At 47.8% G+C, this 17,530-nt stretch overlaps 1 protein-coding gene across 1 annotated transcript in view; it reads left to right on the top strand.

The window, feature by feature from the left end:
- Nucleotides 1–11,686, top strand: part of Dpysl5 (dihydropyrimidinase like 5) — a 76,887-nt gene extending 65,201 nt beyond the window's left edge. Inside the window, exons 9-13 of the mRNA XM_051181760.1 lie at nt 3,531–3,672; nt 6,173–6,315; nt 6,965–7,172; nt 8,947–9,115; nt 11,526–11,686. Coding sequence (XP_051037717.1) covers nt 3,531–3,672; nt 6,173–6,315; nt 6,965–7,172; nt 8,947–9,115; nt 11,526–11,611 — 748 coding nt within the window. The 3' untranslated portion in view covers nt 11,612–11,686. The remainder of the gene's footprint in view (nt 1–3,530; nt 3,673–6,172; nt 6,316–6,964; nt 7,173–8,946; nt 9,116–11,525) is intronic.
- Nucleotides 11,687–17,530: the final 5,844 nt, after the last annotated feature.

The following is a 17,530-nucleotide window of genomic DNA, read 5'->3' on the forward strand; positions in this document are numbered from 1 at the left end:
TCCAGCGGCCATTGACATGTCACCTGGAAGCAGTGGGGAATTGGAGGATAGGACCTGACATCTTTCCACCTGTGGTCCTCTCTCTTCCTGACTGCATTAGTTACTTTGTTACTGCAGCAAAATAGCCAGGGAGCAACTTTCAAGAGAAGAAGGCTTATTTTAACTCCTCTCCAAGTTAGGGTCCTCCATGAAGGCTTGGAAGCAGGCTGCTAGGACTCCACATCTCAGTGGATCAAGAGACAGAACAGAGAAACAAGATAGTTACCTGGATTTCTTTCCTTTTTCTTCAGTCCAGACCCTCAGCCCTCGGGATGGTACGCCTGTATTCTTCTTCCCTCAGTCCTTTCTAGAAAAGCCCTCGCAGACACACTCCAAGTCGTATCTCACTGATGCCCTGACAGCTCTTAGTTCAATTCGGTTGTCATGGAGATCAGCCATGCTTACCTTCAACTCTCCCTGTTATTGTCTCAGTTTCTCTCTCATGTGTCCCTTCCTCCTCCTGTGCATTCCTTCCTTCCTTCTGTCCCCTTTCCTGTCTTTCTCTGTCCCTGTTATACCCTCTTCTGACCTCCATTGTCAGTCCCTCCATGTCTAATGCTCAAACCCAACCTGAAGAAAACAAGCAATGAACACTCTGGATTTGGCAAGGCACAGTCATGAGAAGACTGGTTTTGTTTCAGGGACAGCTTGCAGCTTCTTCATCCTCTGCTAGTGGCATTCTGGCAACAGACATTACCTTCTCTTCCCTTTGGCTATTAAAGTCCTGTCTAGTTTATAGTCAGCTTCTTGACCACCTCCCCTAGCTCTCTCTGCTCATGCTGCAGCAGATGGAGAAGGAAGAATGATGGGATCATCTTCTCCACGCTCGGGCATGTTTCTTAGTCTCCTTCCAACACCAGCAAGGGCCCTGGCGAGGCCACTTACTCTAGGTCACTTTCTACAGTGCCCCAATCCACAAAAGAGCCTCATGGGCCTTGACTATCCCTTTGGTGGAAGAGCAGGCTAGACCACCCATGTCTCCCCAGAGCTTGAATGTAGGTAAACTAGTAGGACGGTATACCAAAAAAAAAAAAAACAAACTCTCAGCCCCTGACAGTCTGTCTTCTGGTCCTGATGTGAAGTTTGGGTTTTTGGAGAGGACAAGAGGCACACGCAACTAAGCTGTATTGGTCAAGGTGTGATCTTGCCCATCATTGTCGAGCTCCAGTCTCTTTCTAAAAGACAGGCTAGCAAGTTGTCAGATCTGTGTGAGATCTCTCTGCAGAGAGACAAGTTTCTCCTCTTTCTCACCAAGCTTCCATCTGTTCTCTCAACGTGAAGGTTTCTGGGGAAACTAATTGCTTGGAATCCGTTGTTTCAAGAGTCTAAGAGCCAAATAGAGGTGCCCAAGTGACCCAATAAATAAAGTGGAGAGCTACTGTGGGAGACGTCTGATGACAGCGTTGGGCCTCTGCATGCAGGCATGCATGCACACATGTGACCCACACATGTGAAAACACATACAAACCCATGTATACATATTAAAAATAACACTACATAAAGAGAAATATCCCACTTGCTACAGCAAATTTACCAAAGGGACAAAACACAGTCCACCCATACTCAAATAGACTGGAAAAGAGGCAGTATTCATTGAATAATTTTTTTAATATGGCCTGTTTTCCACTCACTTTAATTATTTAAATAAATTCTCATGTAAGAATTATGATTTTATGTGGTAGAGAAATAGCTTAGTTCATTTTAATCAGTGCATGTTGTAAATGTTTAGGATTCAGGGCACAATTTTAACTATTTATAGGAATTTATGATTACTATAATTTTCCCCTCTAACGTGTTATTGGTATAATTTATGTGATGCAGAATGCTGGCTGGGAAACCCAGACATCAGTTACCTTTCCCACAAGAGAACCTGATTTGCTCGCCCATCATTTTCTTTTGTGTAATTTCTTAGGTTAAGCATGATTTAAAAATACACATTTGTCCTTTATTTTAAAGTCTGGCTTCCTGGGTAGGTGAGCTGTCACAGCAGGTAAAAGGCAATTGCCACCAAACCTGACAGCCTGAGTTTAATTCCCAGAACCCACATGTCAGAAGGAAAGTTGTCCTCTGATCTCCATGCTCATGCCATGCGCACACACTAGTTAATTAACTAATTAACTAATTAAAGTTTTTACCACCATTCATTCACATTTGCTGAGTGGTAACTGCTGCTGAGGAAGTTAGGGGCTCAGTTAAAAGGTGGGAGTTGACCATGAGTTTCAGGGTCCCTGACCTGTAACCCATAACCCTGTGCTGGAACTTCTCCTAGTCTAAGCCTCACCTGGGGACTTTCTCTGAGAAGAGAGTAAACCTGAGGTCTCATCATTTCTCGTGCCTTCTGCAGGTGCAGAGGGTGTGGGGAGCCTCAGGGATTCTAGAATATTCCTGTTCTCCGGATGTCTCTTCCTGGCTCGGCCGCCCTGGCTGAGGTCAACCCTACCACACAAAGAGCTGTGTCATCTTGCTGTGGCCTTGCCAGGGACATTAGTCTTTGGCAAGAGCCTTAACTGATGGGCCTGCCAAGGCCCAGCAGAGACATCCCTCTGTGTAGCCTGACTGGCACTTGTCCAGAAGCCTCAAAATCTGCCCCCAGACTACATCACATCCTGTTCTGCTCCCAGTGCCCCTTCGGAGTGGCTGGCCCCTTTAGTCCATGTGCGTATCTACTGGACACTCCCAGTGGTGTTCCTGGTTCCACATGGTCTCCTTGCTGCAGCCAGGTCCCTCCTAAGGTTGCTTTGCCCTGGTGGCATAAGCATTCTCATTGCTGTGGCTTCTAGTCTAGAAATCTCTGAATGAGGATTGGGGTGGGGGAGTCGGTCTGTCTGCCTCCCTCTTTGCCTGAGAGCAGGCTACAGCATGCCTCTGTCACCTCCCTCCCTGGTTCTCTATCTGCCTAAGGTCCTGGTTGAGCCTTCGGCACTCATAGCCCTCACCGTCTGAAGACCTTGTCATGGATGACACTGGTGACAATGTCATCAGTCCCCAGACGGTGGCTTGTTGATAAATCTTGGCACGCTTTCTCGTACGTGTTGTCATTCTCTGTCACTTAGCAAGGTTAGCACTGAACTTGGGAAAGCTTTGTCAAACCCCTACTGTGTATTCCTGCTGGGACAGCATGGGGCAAGCGAGCTGGTGAGAAGGAGAAGGCATGTGAGCCCTGCACATCAGGACCACCTCCACCATCTCACCCCAGCTAAGCCCTAAATGGTGGGCAAGTTGTTCTCCACCCACTATTGTAACAATCACCATCCCAAGCATTTGTTAGACTCTCCTGAAACATTCTCTGCACATAGACCAATTCTGTAGACAGATAAACTGTTCACTTAAATGAAAGAAACCATTAAAGATCAACCAGCATGTAAACAGCAGAATTAGGTGGGAAATGGATTCTTTAGGTTCCCAAGCTCAGGCTGCCTTTCCCTCTCACATTGTCCCCACCCACTGGGGCATCGGCCTCCTGTCTCCTTAGTGGCCTTCTCTCTCCCCAGTGACACTCTGAATATTGTGGCATCAGATCATCGGCCATTCACCACCAAGCAGAAAGCCATGGGCAAGGAAGACTTCACCAAGATCCCACATGGTGTGAGCGGTGTGCAGGATCGGATGAGCGTGATCTGGGAGAGGGGAGTGGTAGGTGTCGGCAGCCTTGCTTCACTGAAGGTCCCAGCAAAGCCCACTCTTCGGGGGTGTGTTAGTTGGGGTTCTCTACAGGAACCGAACTGATAGACTAAACATAAAGGAGAACAATGTCTGTCCCCCAACAGAAAGTCCAAGGATCCAATAGTCATTCAGTCCATGAGGCTGTATGTCTCAGCTGGTCTTAAGTAAATGTTGGAATCCGAACAAAGTAAGCTCTAATATCAGTGAAGGAAAGCCTCAGCAACAGTGTCTATGAACTTGGCAATGAATGAATGATGACAAGCAGGCAAAGAGAGTAAACTTCCTTTCTCTCTCTCTCTCTCTCTCTCTCTCTCTCTCTCTCTCTCTCTCTCTCTCTCTCTGTGTGTGTGTGTGTGTGTGTGTGTGTGTGTGGTTGCTACTAGAAAGTGTTGCCCCAGAGCTGGGCAGTGGTGGTGCATGCTTATAATCCCGGCTCTCAGGAGGCAGAGGCAAGTGGATCTCTGTGAGTTAAGGACCAGCCTGGTCTACAGAGTGAGTTCTAAGATATGCTCCAAAACTACACAGAGAAACCCTGTCTTAGAGAGAGAGAGAGAGAGAGAGAGAGAGAGAGAGAGAGAGAGAGAGAGAGAGAGAGAGAGAGAGAAGTGTGGCCCAGATTTAGGATGGGCCTTCCACCTCAAATGATCCAATCAAGAAAATTCCCTCACAGGTGGGTGTGCCTAGCTGCCTGGGTTTTAGTTAATTCCAGTCAAGTTGAACACCAAAATAGCCTTCTCAGGAGAGCTGACCCAGTCCCTGCTCCTGTGTTACCTAGTAGCAAGGCAAGAGGTTAGTAATGTCAGTAGGTAGCAGATGTCATGCTTAGCTAGCATACCATCATCTCACACATATGTGGTGGGGGGAGTCCTCACTCCATTATATCAGAAAGTGATTGGACCTGTTAATAAAATGTGAAAAGTTCCTAAGAAAAAAGTCTGTACTGCTCCATACCTACAACTTTAGCATTTTGGTGTACTCCTTAGTTCAGTGCATGTATTCTTTTGGTTTCCGAGGCAGGATCTTGTCTTGGAATGTTTGGCGGTCTTCCTGCTTCATCCTCCCAAGTGCCAGGATTTTGGATGTAAGCCACTGTGCTTGGCTACATACATTATTTTAATTACTAGATTCATCTTTTTGTCTCATTTTGAGTGTCTTCTTAGAGCTCTACAAAGTTGTGGGCTTTTTAAAAAAGCTGGTTTTTGGTACTTACAATTTAGCTCATCTCTTCATACACGCTAGGCTGGAGTTCCACCACTACCTACGTCCCTAGGCTTAAAGCATCTTTTTTAAATTGCTACACAATACCCCCTCCAATGGAAATGCTATATTTAACTCTTCCTTTGAAACTTTTGGCTATTTCCAGTCTTCACACTTCAAATGCTGCTTTAGAGGAGTCCTTGTTTGTGAATGTTACCATTTCTAATTACTTCCTTACGACAGATTTCTAGAAGGGGATTTTTGGGTCAAGGGATATGACCCAATTGAATTCTAATTGAATTTCCAAAGAGACAGGGGCTGGGATCTCATCTGGATGCCACCTGCTCTGCCCATGAGGAGTAAGTCCATACTTTTGGTCTTGGGCTGTCGTGGGAAACTCTCAACACTCAGAATGAGCTTGAAGAGATTGGAGGCCCCAAATGCTAAGCCATCTGCTCAGGGTGAGGCTGGGACTGAGGTCAGGACACGTCCCTTGAGGAGGAGCACGCAGCTGTCTGTGGCTGAGCAGGTAGTTCTTTCAGGACACAGGATATACTGGAGCCTCTCCAGGCTATATCTACAGTCGCAGGTGGTCTCAGTCCACAAAACATTAAGTGGGAAATTCTAAAAAATAGTTCATAAATTTGGGGGAATTGTTTGTTCAAGACATGGTTTCACACTGTACCCTAGGCTGACCTTAAACAAGAGTGCTACCTTTCCTTACTAAAGTCCTCAGCTTTCCCAGAGCTAGAACTACAGGCATGAGCTACAACATCCCATGCTGCAATAATTTGTGTTACAATATATTGTCAAATTATTCTGCTATAAGATATTGTTAACTTCCTGCTGTGCCTAACTTTTGAGTTAACTTGGTTGTAGGTGTATATGGATATGAAGTAAGCCTAGTATGAACAGGGCTCAGTTTTTGGTAGTTCCAGGCATCCTGTGTAGGCTTGAAAGAATACCAGCAAACAAGAGGGACGTAAGTTTTTGCACATGAAGGAAGCCCTTTAATCACCCCAAGTGGGCACATGAGCGGAGCTTGCCTTAGGAGGTGCATTTGCCCCAGGCAGGCAGCCTTTGGCACAAGTCACAAGGGTGGCTGGGTGAGGGATAAAGGGGCAACAGGCTCTCACACTCTGCCAGTTGACTCATATTGTAGCACTGTTTGCCTTAGGACCACAGTTGTGGGCCTCTGAACTAAAATACCAAGATGGTGTGGGGGGTGCACGCATCCAGATGGGGGCTGATTCGACACTTTCACATACTCCAGGTTGGAGGAAAGATGGATGAGAACCGTTTTGTTGCTGTCACCAGTTCCAACGCAGCCAAGATTCTCAACCTGTATCCTCGAAAGGGCCGCATCATCCCCGGAGCCGACGCTGACGTGGTGGTGTGGGACCCGGAAGCCACAAAGTAAAGCCTGTCACTAGTCTCCTGGGACTAGGAGGACTTGGGATTTTAAGAACTTGTATTACAGAACTGCAAAGGCGAATTATCTTCACAGCATTTCAAGTGTAGAGGAATGTGGCAGTGACATGTGGTGATTGTCTGCCTCCCATGCTCATATGTATACCCATTCCTTTGTATACCCATGTCCAATGTCTCTGTCCCCTCTTCTAAGGACACCAGTCAGATAGGAAAAGTACACACTTTTTTGTTTTGTTTTTTTCCAGACAGGGTTTCTCTGTGTAGCTTTGGAGTCTGTCCTGAAACTCATTCTGTAGACCAGGCTGGCCTTGAACTCACAGAGATCCACCTATCTCTGCCTCCCCAGTGCTGTGGGAATAAAGGGGTGCGCCACCAACACCTGACCCACACTTCTTATATTCAAAAATATATAACCTCCTTTTTCATTAATTCTTTAAAGGATCTGTGTCCAAATATGGTCCCATCTGACATGCTGGGGGTAAAGATTTCCATACAAGAATTATGAGGGGATGGAATTAAGCCCATATCAGACAGCTCTGGGTACCATTCCTTCCCACTGGGCAGTATCTCTTTACATGAAGCTGTACTTTCTTTACCTGTGCTCAGATCTTGCCCCATCCTCATCTCCCACCAGGACCATCTCAGCCAGCACCCAGGTGCAGGGTGGAGACTTCAATCTGTATGAGAACATGCGCTGCCATGGTGTACCACTGGTCACCATCAGCAGGGGACGTGTCGTATATGAGAATGGCGTCTTCATGTGTGCAGAGGGCACTGGCAAGTTCTGTCCCCTGCGGTCTTTCCCAGACATTGTCTATAAGAAGCTGGTGCAGAGAGAGAAGGTAAGGGGGGGTGGGCAGGGAGGAAAATGTGTGGGATGAGATCAAGGACCCTGTTGAGGGCATCTTCTCTTTCCTCCATCAACTCTCAGATACTGTCATGTTGTATGCTATTTTTGCATCAGTGTGACCAGAATACCTTAAGAGAGGAAAAAGAGCTGGGCTTTGGCGGGGCATGCCTTTAACCCCAGCACTCAGAAGGCAGAGGCAGGAGGATCTCTGTGAGTTCAAGGCCAGCCTGGTCTACAGAGCAAGTTCCAGGACAGGTTCCAAAACAATACAGAGAAACCCTGTCTTGAAAAACCAGAGTGAGGGGCGGGAAAGGAAAGGATTAACTGGGCTCACGATTTCAGAAGCTTTAATGTGACCTGGTGCAGTTCATGATAATGGGTGTGTATAGCTCAGTGGTTCTCAACCTATGGGTCGCGACCCCTTTAGGGGGTCACATATCAGGCATTTACATTATGACTCATAACAGCAAAATGACACTTATGAAGCAGCGGTTAAATAGTTTCATGGTTGGAGGTCACCACAACATGAGGAACTGTATTGAAAGGTTGCAGCATTAGGCAGGTTAAGAACCACTGGTAGAATGATGACTACACGTGCAGCAGGCAGAGAAGAAGCCAGAACTAGAGGCCGGTTAGCAGCCTTCAAAAGCCCACCCCAGTGACCTTCTGTCAGCCAAATCCCATCTCCTGAAGACTTCAAGGCCCCCAGCCAGGGAATAAGCACTCAAAATGTGAGCCTGGGGTGGGGTAGGGGTGAAGGAGGTTGCATTTCAAATTCAAGCCCTAACATACTGTTTTCCCTGAATACTGTCTGTCACCATCTGTCCAGGATAGCATGTGGTGGAGGCAAGAGGGATGATGGAGGTGGAAAGATGCTGGTTTCTACTTCCCATTTCGCATAAATCATATTGTTGTTGTTAATGTGTACATATATGTTGGTGTGTATATGTATGTATGCACATGTGATAAAATTTAAATGGACAAGCAGATAGGGAGTCTGGTGGGTGTGTTCCTGACCAGTGAGCTTCTCCTGATATATGGTCCTATTGCTCAATTCCTGTCCTCTCTTGCTAAGGCCAAGGATGCCCTCAAAAGTACCCCGTGCCTGTTCCTTCTCTCAATAAGACTGACAGGCAGTGTGCAGCGGTGCAATTGAGATTCCATCCCAAAGGATACGGTGCTCACATCTTGGCTGCTGCTGCTCCCTCAGCCACCTGCACATTCTCCAACACAGTCTTCTCTGCCACAGTAGCACTGTCATAGTGAGTCACCATAACTAACCTGGGCCAGGACAGCTCTAAGTGACAGAGCTGAGGTTGGAACCTTGGTGGTCTGCTTTGTGCAGTGTACGCCTAACTGTTTATTTAGTATTACATCCAGCAATATCCCATGTCCAAACCAAGTATATCTAGTCTAAGTTTTCACCGTGTTGTCAGACCGCAGTGAAAGGTCTGGCCTGTTGGGAGCCTGGCCTTGTCAGGTCACTGCTGCAGGCTCCAGGGTGTTCACAGTGGCGGAGTTCCTCAAATGTATCCCTGCCAAATTCCCTGGAAGGATTCCAGAGACTGAGGCACTCCCTGTACATGCACACTTATACACGAGTGCACACACTCATCATGTGTAGGAAAGCATTCTTCAGCACTTGGACTACAGAAACAAGAAACTGTCACCTGTGTGTCTGGTCCTGTGCGGTCGTAGCAGGTGTCAGTAGAGGAGGCTGCAGCTGTGTGCTGGGCTCTGATGTTCCTGTCTTTTCTCTTCACTAGACTTTAAAAGTGAGGGGAGTGGACCGCACTCCCTACCTAGGGGACGTCGCTGTTGTTGTCCACCCTGGGAAAAAGGAGATGGGAACGCCACTGGCAGACACTCCCACGAGGCCAGTCACCAGGCATGGGGGCATGCGGGACCTTCATGAATCCAGCTTCAGCCTTTCTGGTAAGGGTAAGGGTGTGGCAGGAACTGGTAGGCAGGAGAGGCCCGGGCAGTGGGCGGAGCCCTGCAGTCATACACCTCATTGTCCCCTCCCCTTGGCAGCCTCACGTAGCCCCTGCTACCTTCAGGACTCATCTCTGTCCTCCGGCCTTGACACTGCCACCCTCCCCTTTATCCTGCTCCCACCTTTATGGTCCTTAACCAGGAATTATATCATATTGCTTCACTGATTTTAAGTAAAACCTTTCTTCCTTTTGGCTCTGACTTCTGGCTTCTTACCCTGTCTTCATGTCCTGGCTCTAGTCTATCTATAGAATACCAGGTCTCTCAGTCATGTTCTGTCCCCGTTTTTAATGCCATGTATTACAGCGTTTCCTGGAGCCATCTGGCCCCAAATAAACACAAAGAGCATTATATTAGTTATAAAACTGTTGGCTGATGACTAGAGCTTCTTATTGGCTAGCTCTGTCTTAACTATTATTAACCCATTTCTTCTTGTCCACATGGTCCCACAGCCCTTCAGCCCCAAATGAACACACAGACACTATATTAGTTACAAAACTGTTGGCCAGTGGCTAGGGTTTCTTATTGGCTAGCTCTGTCTTAACTATTAACCCATTTCTATTAATCTATGTATTTTCAAATGGTCTTGCCTTACCGGAGAACACCTGATACGTCCTCTCTTCCCGGGCCCACATGGCAACTCCATCTGCCTACGTTTCCCAGAATTCTCCTCATCTCCTAGCCCTGTGTATCTTCCTGCCTGGCCAATCAGTGTTTTATTTATCAACCAATTAGAAAAGCATACATACAAAAGAACACCCCCATCAACCATGTCCTTCCAGTGACACCAACACCCTCTAGTCCATGGCTGTCTATGCCGTTATACCTCACATTATCTCAGATATCCTGTGGTCCTTAGATGGGCCTCACAGATGATGAGATGGTCTCAATGGAGAGCAGACAGAAACTGTGAGGTATGTTTGTCCTTCACGAAACTTTTGTGAGATCCATCACAGCACTTGAAAGGGTAGTGAACCAGCCTAACAAGGCCCTGGGACTAGCCAGAGAGAATCTATCCATCAAGGACTGTCTCTGTCTGAGAAAGGAAAGCAAGAGGAACAAGAGCATAGAGTCCACTCAGAGATAGAGAGGCCCAAACACAAACCATCCTGGAATAAGAAGCCAGGGGCAGTTAGGGAGGGCCATCCCTAGGTGCCTAGCTTTGTGCTAAGAGCAGCTTATGCCAGGGACCTGTGGCTCCCGCTGGAGGTACTGGTAGCATGTGGGGAGGTGACTTCCAAAAATACCCTCCCAAAGGGCTAGTCACTTCCACAAGCATGCTGGGACATGAATGCTGGGTGTCATTTCTTATGCACTGTCCAAACACCCTGAAGTTTCACCAGTCCAGGATGTGTGGATTCTTAGGGTTACCTGTGCACACCAGCTGACCCCACACAAAGTGGTAGGACTCTGGGGCTCTGGGGCCTGACTAGCCAGTGGCCTCCTTCCCCAGCCCAAGAACCATACTGGACAGTGGCTCCTTCTGACACAGTAGACCTCAAGTGGCTAGTCATCTCTCTTCCAGCCCCAAATCTCAATCTGTAGGAGATGGGAAACCCTGAATAATGCCCCCCACTGATCTCTGGGATACTTGGCCCTTCTTTCTGAGTCTTAGGATTCCAGAGAATGGGGGCTTTGGAGTATGGGTCTTTCATTTTCCAAAACAGTTTACCAGTTTCCTGTTTTAGTGTCTGGTCTACTCACTGAGACATGTGTGTGAAGGTCTGTGTGATAACTGACTAATCCGTTCATCTAACAGCACAAGTTTGCTGCTCATGTGAGTGAGTGGGGAAACTGAGAAAGTAGGCTCTGACTCGGGAAAACCTGGATTCAAACCCAGGCTCTTCAAACCCCTTATACTGTAAAACATGGAGATTATATAATGCTCCTAAGCCCTAATTTTTTCATCCAGATAATGGAATAGAGTCATGAGGGTTAAATGACTGAATGTCCGAGACAATGGCTCAGCCATTAAAGCACTTGTCTTACACACGAAGACTTGAGTTCCGTTCCAAGAACCCATGTTGAAAAAGCCAGGCACGAGGCTGGAGAGATAGCTCAGTAGTTAAGAGCTTGTACTGCTGCTCATCAAGGACCTGTATTCAGTTCCCAGTTTTCCCAGCACTTACTGCCTGCTGTCCAGCAGCTCACTGCCTGTAACTCCAGCTACAGGGAATCTACCCCTTCCCAGGCACAAGCACATACCAATACACAGCTCCAGGCCTGTAAAATAGGTGGACAGCATTCTCTTAAGGGAGGGGTGGGAGAGGTCCGAGCCTCAGTGGTGATAGTGGCCCTGGTAACCCAGGCAGCATCTGCATAGTTGACTTTTCCTGCTTCCTTCCTGCAGGTTCTCAGATCGATGACCATGTTCCAAAGCGGGCCTCAGCGCGGATTCTCGCGCCCCCTGGAGGCAGGTCGAGCGGTATTTGGTAAAGGCTCTTACCAGGGCCCCCAAGTGAAGATGCTCCTCCACCACCCACCTGCACACCGTCTGGCCACAGCTACGAGGGGTGGGAGAGGCTGGGCAGGGCAGCGCACTGCAGGTGGGGGCTCCGGAAAGCGGAGAGCCTTCCCCTTGTCTGAACATGATTCACGGGACTTTGACCCACCCCTAACAAGGCACTTTGAGCTGTCCCTCCTGCTCTGCTCCTTCCTTCTTTCCTCGGCCCTGGGGTTTCTCTGGGCCCAGAGACCACACTATGCACTGCACCCAATGCATAGCGCCTGGCCCTGCCCCTCCTCTCACTACAGCCTCCAGTGCTGGTTCTGGGAAGGCCTGGACTTGAGTGCCCTGCCCTGCTGCCCACCCAGACAGGTGTTCAGAGCACTTTAGCAGATGTGTTTTATAAGTAAGGACCTTCCTCCCTCACCCTTTAGGTCCCATGGTGACATTTCCCAAATCAGACAGGTGTCAGCTCCCCAGCCATGCCCAAGATGTCCCATCTCTCCCGACTCACACTCGGGACACCCTGGATATGGCTGTGGTTGGGACACCCTGTGCCCTTTGCTGGCCTCTTTCCACTCCCTACCCACACCCTCTGGGAGTCCCAGGCCCCAGAAGGGTAGTTGGGTGGGCATGGGGCTGGTTCCAGGCGCGTGTAAATGGTTTTGTTTTGCACGTTTGGTTTGCGCAGTGGTTTGGTTTGACTTGTTTGTGCACCCTGTGGAAAATAACGGTGCTTCGTGTCACTAGCATAGCATAGAATCGGGAGTAGATTTGGTTCTTAGGAGATGCTGCACTCACCACCAACCAGATAGTACAGGGCAGAGGTGGGGGCAGGCTGTCCCCCTGGCCCCTTTCTCTCCAACTTAGGGTCCTTCTGCTACCAGAAGCCCTGGACCATGCCTCCCCTGTCCCACACTCCTACCTATTACCACCCTCTCCTAATTTCCTGCATCCAAATGGCCCTGAATGCTGACCCTGGAAAGTGTCCCCTCTCTCATCTCTGACCCTGGTCACTCCCAGCACTAACTCCACATCCTACCCTAACCCTACACAGCTTCCTAAAACTTGCCTCTGCTGGAGAAGGCCTAGCTACTCCTCCGGTGTGACTAGCAAGAGGCCTCACACCTGCAGAGAAAGGGGCAGTAGGAGAGAGTTGGCCAGCCAGCCACTGGGGAAGAGGCTTCAACACACAAGAAGGCCTAGCTGTAGAGTCCACCCCATGCACAAGTGCTGTGGGTCCTGCACCATACTCTTGTTGACTACTGCAGGCTCGCCCTTGGAGGTTCTCACAGTCTGAGAAGTGGCCCAGCTGTCTGCCTTTGATGAGCATCGTTTCCCCTCTTGGGGAGTGATCTCACTTCTGTTTGAGCTCCTCAAACTTGCCATCGTTCCCAGAGATCTTGGCGCTCAACCCCGAACATTTTTTAGTGCTTTGGTTGCATCAAAGCACTTCCCTGCATCTGCCCACACTGCTAATGGTGGAATGCTTACATCTGCCCACACTCCTAATAGTGGAATGCTTATAACCCTCCCCCATCTTACAGGGTTAAAAAAAACCCAAACCCCAAAAGTTCAGGCCAGCTGTCCCCGGAAGTGTCCATGACTGCCCTTATGACCTTGGCTGTCTAACCTAGCTGTGGAAAACAGTTGTAGGGTGACATCAGGCCCACGAGGAGTCTAACCAGGTAGAATGTGTTCTCCTTGGGGATGCATTCTGCCTTGATTTGTACAAATCCATTTTATTTTTATTGTGAGCAGTTAATGTATACTCTTGGTTTGAGCCTGGACAAGAAAAGCTTGGGAACTTGTGTGTGGTTTTAGTTGACTCCTCATCCTCACTTCCTCCTCCTGTCCTCACTTAGGAGCTGAAATGATAACCCAGAGAATTGAGGTAGCCATGGGAACAGTAGGTAATGACCCTGGAAAAGCCTTCATGGGTAATGAAAACAGTGACACTGAACCCTGGTGCAGTTTTAGTCTCCCTCCTCCTCCTCTTCCTCCTCTCCCTTTTCCTCTTCTTTTCGAGACAAAGTCTTGCCTATGTAGCCTGGCCTTGAACTCACAGCAATCCTGCCTCAGTTTCCCAGTACTGGAATCAGAGGCATAAGCTACCACACCTAGCTACATGTCATCTTTGTCTATTTCTGCCCTTGCTGGGTCATGGGTCTTGGGCAGATGCCAAAGATCTAAGGGGTGGTAAGGCCAGCAAGGCAGGGCACCTTGCTTGGGCTAGGAAAGCCCCCACCTGAGTAGTGCATGTGCTAGAATGGAGAGAGAGTACGTACTCAAGGGGCCACTATAGGCCTTCCACTTCATCCACCCCCACCCTGCTATACCCAAGTCCACCCTTCCACCGACTGTGCTCGCTCAGTCAGGAGCTTCTGGATGCAAATCAGAAGGAAGCTCAAGGAACCAAACAAACCATCATCCCCCCAGGGTCCACTCCCTGCCCCATGCAGAGCTCCAGCCAGCCCATCACAGGTCCAGTGGCTGCTGCCTGGAACGAAAAGGGTCTCTGGTTGCGCCGAATGCAGCTCTCAACCTGGTCTTGTACTTGCTGAATAAATACTGTTGTTCTTGCCTTAGCTGCTCTCTAGGTTTGTGGGATTAACTCACCAGAAAATTGTGCTACTATGTGTGCGTGTGTGTGAGTGTGTGTGTGTGTAGTGCTAGGAGTCCACAGTAGGTCTCTTGTCAAGCCAATGCTGTGATGAGGACATCTCTTATATTGACCCAGAAACCACAGAACCACACAGAAGCCAAACCCCTCCTGCTACTGAGGTGACAGGCACAGCCTGGGATCAGAATGGAGCTGTCAGCAGCACCCAAGGGACTTCCTCACTCCTCTGTAAATGTCATGGTGCTAAGATCCTGTCAATCCCAAGGTGACACTTGGCCCTGTGCTTTGGCCACCATTTGAGGCAAAACCAAACAGCCCAACACGTTGTGTTCTGGTGCAGGTTTGTATTAAACTGTAGCTACTTCTCACTCGGTGTCTGTTGTGTTTATTCAAGAAGTAGCCTTCTACAGTGTCTGTGTGGCACTTCTGTTGCTAGAACAGCCTTGATCTGTCACTCTGATATAGTGGCAGCTCACTGGGAGGTCTGGAGATATAAAAATAAAAGGTTTAAAAATAAAGATTTGTTTTAAGGGTCACCCCTCTCCCAAGAACCTGGAATTTCTGATAGTGGAAAATGAAAAATTCAGCCAGATTTCCTGGGACAGTTGGCACATTTATCTGAGATAAAAAAAAAAAAAAAATTGAGGAAACATTAGAAACAAATAAGATCTAGACTCCCCTACCCAATCTTTGGCACTTGTTCTCCTGGCTAACATTTTGGAAGCCTACAACCCCTATTCCATTCAGCAGAAGCTGACAGACTATGTTTGCATAAAAACATTTGACAAAGTCATCCCAGGCCCCACTGTGTCTTTGAAGGGCATTTGCCTGCTCAACAGATTTCTAGAAACCCACCTTTGTGTCTGGCCACTGGGCACTCAAAACCCCTTGGATGCTGGGAAGGATCATCTGATTAAACATACTAAAATGAACATAGTACAAGCTGTAGTCGCAGCACTTGGGAGGTTGAGGCAGGTGGATCATGAGTATGGGGACATCCTAGGTGTCACATATAAGTAGACTCTGTCTCAAAGAGTGAGTATGTCATTCATTTTAACACTGTTGGGTACCTGGTGCTGGTTTCTTAACCCTCAAAGACACAACTCTAATGAGAGAATTCTAGGTAGTGGAGAAAATCTGCTGGGGGACATAGTCCATTTTACCTAACTGTCCCAAATCTATACTAAACACATGGGTTGGGGAAAATATACAACCTTTAGTTACAGCACTCAAGAGGCAAAGGCAGGCAGAGTTACAGAGTGAGACCCTGTTTCAACAAAAAGGAAAGGAAAGGCACCATCACATGTGATAGGCTGTTTGCATGGCATGAGGCATGTACAGACACATACTTGGGAAGACCCCAGATACCTTAATATGTATACAGTTGAAAAAGAACCACAGGTCTGGATTTGAAAAGTAGAATCATTCAGGAGAATCTACTCCAGCCAGCCAGCAGCTGTGATTTCTTAACTTGTAGTTACAGGTTGACTCCCATACAGGCATGAGTGACATTAAGAACTATGGAAGGGGCTCATAGAAACTGGATCTAAAGAAGAAACACTATGTTGCCAGGGAAAGGCAGACATTATCATCCTAAATGATAAAAAAAAAAAAAAGACTTCTTTCTCTTTCTTTTTTTCCTTCTTTCCTTCCTCTCCTTTCTTCCTTCCTTCCTTTCTTTCTTGTTTTGAGACAGGATCTCACTAGATAGCCCAGGAAGGCCTGGAACCATGTAGACCAGGCTGGCCTTGAACTCACAGGGACTAAAGGCACTACACCTAGCAATAAGAAGCTTTCACACAACACTGTGAACTTAATGTGCTGTTAAAAGTTTGCTTTAAAAACACCTTGCTCACCTTAGAGTCCACCTTTAGAGTGATATCCACATCCTGTGCTAGCATTGTTTCCTGGCTAATCACACAGATGCATTGGAAATTGCATCCTTGAAATGCAAATTTTCACTTTTTTTTCAAAAAAAAATATTATTAGAAGGAAACCATCCTTTTTGAGATAGGGATTTCAGTGCATCATTCCTCATTGGACAGACTGACAGCATGGCTATAGGAATTAAAGCCCTCCAAGTCCCCCTGAAAGGAAATTTCCTGTAAATCCAAGATCACTGAACTGAAAACTGTCGCAGGCTTCTCTGTGTACTCTGATGACACCATCTAGCCAGTGCCTCTTGTGTTGCTGGGGTTCTTCACTGTAAACTGGCCTGAGTTTGACAGGATTGAAGACCCTGGAGTTCCTCCCTTTTGATCAGGCCCCAGCAGCACTGACATGCCACACTTCAAGGCACCTGAGGGATTAACTTCACTAACAGACTTCTCAAGCTGTCATTTCTGAGGGACCGGAGCCACTGGAAACAACTCACAAGAGAACAGGCATGTTTTGAATCCCAAAGACAAGACCCTTTAGTGGCAATACCTTACAGACCTGTTCCTGGGGCATTGTCCACCTGAAAGAATTACTGGTAGCCGGAAGAGGAACTTCTGGCCACCAGAGTGGATGTCTTAGGAAGAGTTGTTACGTGGGGGCTGCTGACATTTATTGGGATGTTCAACAGGTCTCCGTGAGTAAATCATCTACAATGTGGCCCAATAGTGTCTCTCCTTTGTAATTCCTCTTTGATGCCTGCACAGTGGCTGTGAAACTCCCCAGAAATGGTACCAGAGGCAATAAAAGAATGCTGCCTCCCATTTGTAACTCAGTTCTTCAGATACCACATTAAGGGGTCACCATGGTCATGAGACCTGGTATCCCTGTTCCATTCACTAAGCAAATCCAGTATTTTGAGGATCATGCTGCCACAATAAGGAATTGTTCAACCTGAAATGTCAATAGGACTGAGCTGGAGAAACTCTGGTCTAGCTTAATGATGAAATGAGATCATTACTTTACAATATTATGTGAGGGAAATTCAAGAAGAAGGAGGAAGGAGTCAGAGTTAAGCTATGGTGCAACTCTGTATGGCAAGACATTCTGTACAAAAAAACAAAACAACCATCATGAACTGAGCTGGGCCACAGTATCCTGGTAGCAGTCAGAAGTGGGGCCCCAAGGAGTCTTACCATGTTCATTCCCAATGCTCTACCTGTCAGTCCTCTGCCACCAAGATCAGGAACCAGGTTATACAAGGTCCTGCTTGACCATGGTGCAGTGCTACAGGAAAACAAGGCTACATGTGCAGATCTGAGGGGGGTTCTGGATGCAGAGAGGTGATGTGGCAAGTGGCAGCTTGATCGATGCCACATCTGTTCCTTAACCATCACATGTATAGACTCTC

This window comes from Phodopus roborovskii, unplaced genomic scaffold (assembly GCF_943737965.1).
Source record: "Phodopus roborovskii unplaced genomic scaffold, PHOROB, whole genome shotgun sequence".
Taxonomy (NCBI): Eukaryota; Metazoa; Chordata; class Mammalia; order Rodentia; family Cricetidae; genus Phodopus; species Phodopus roborovskii.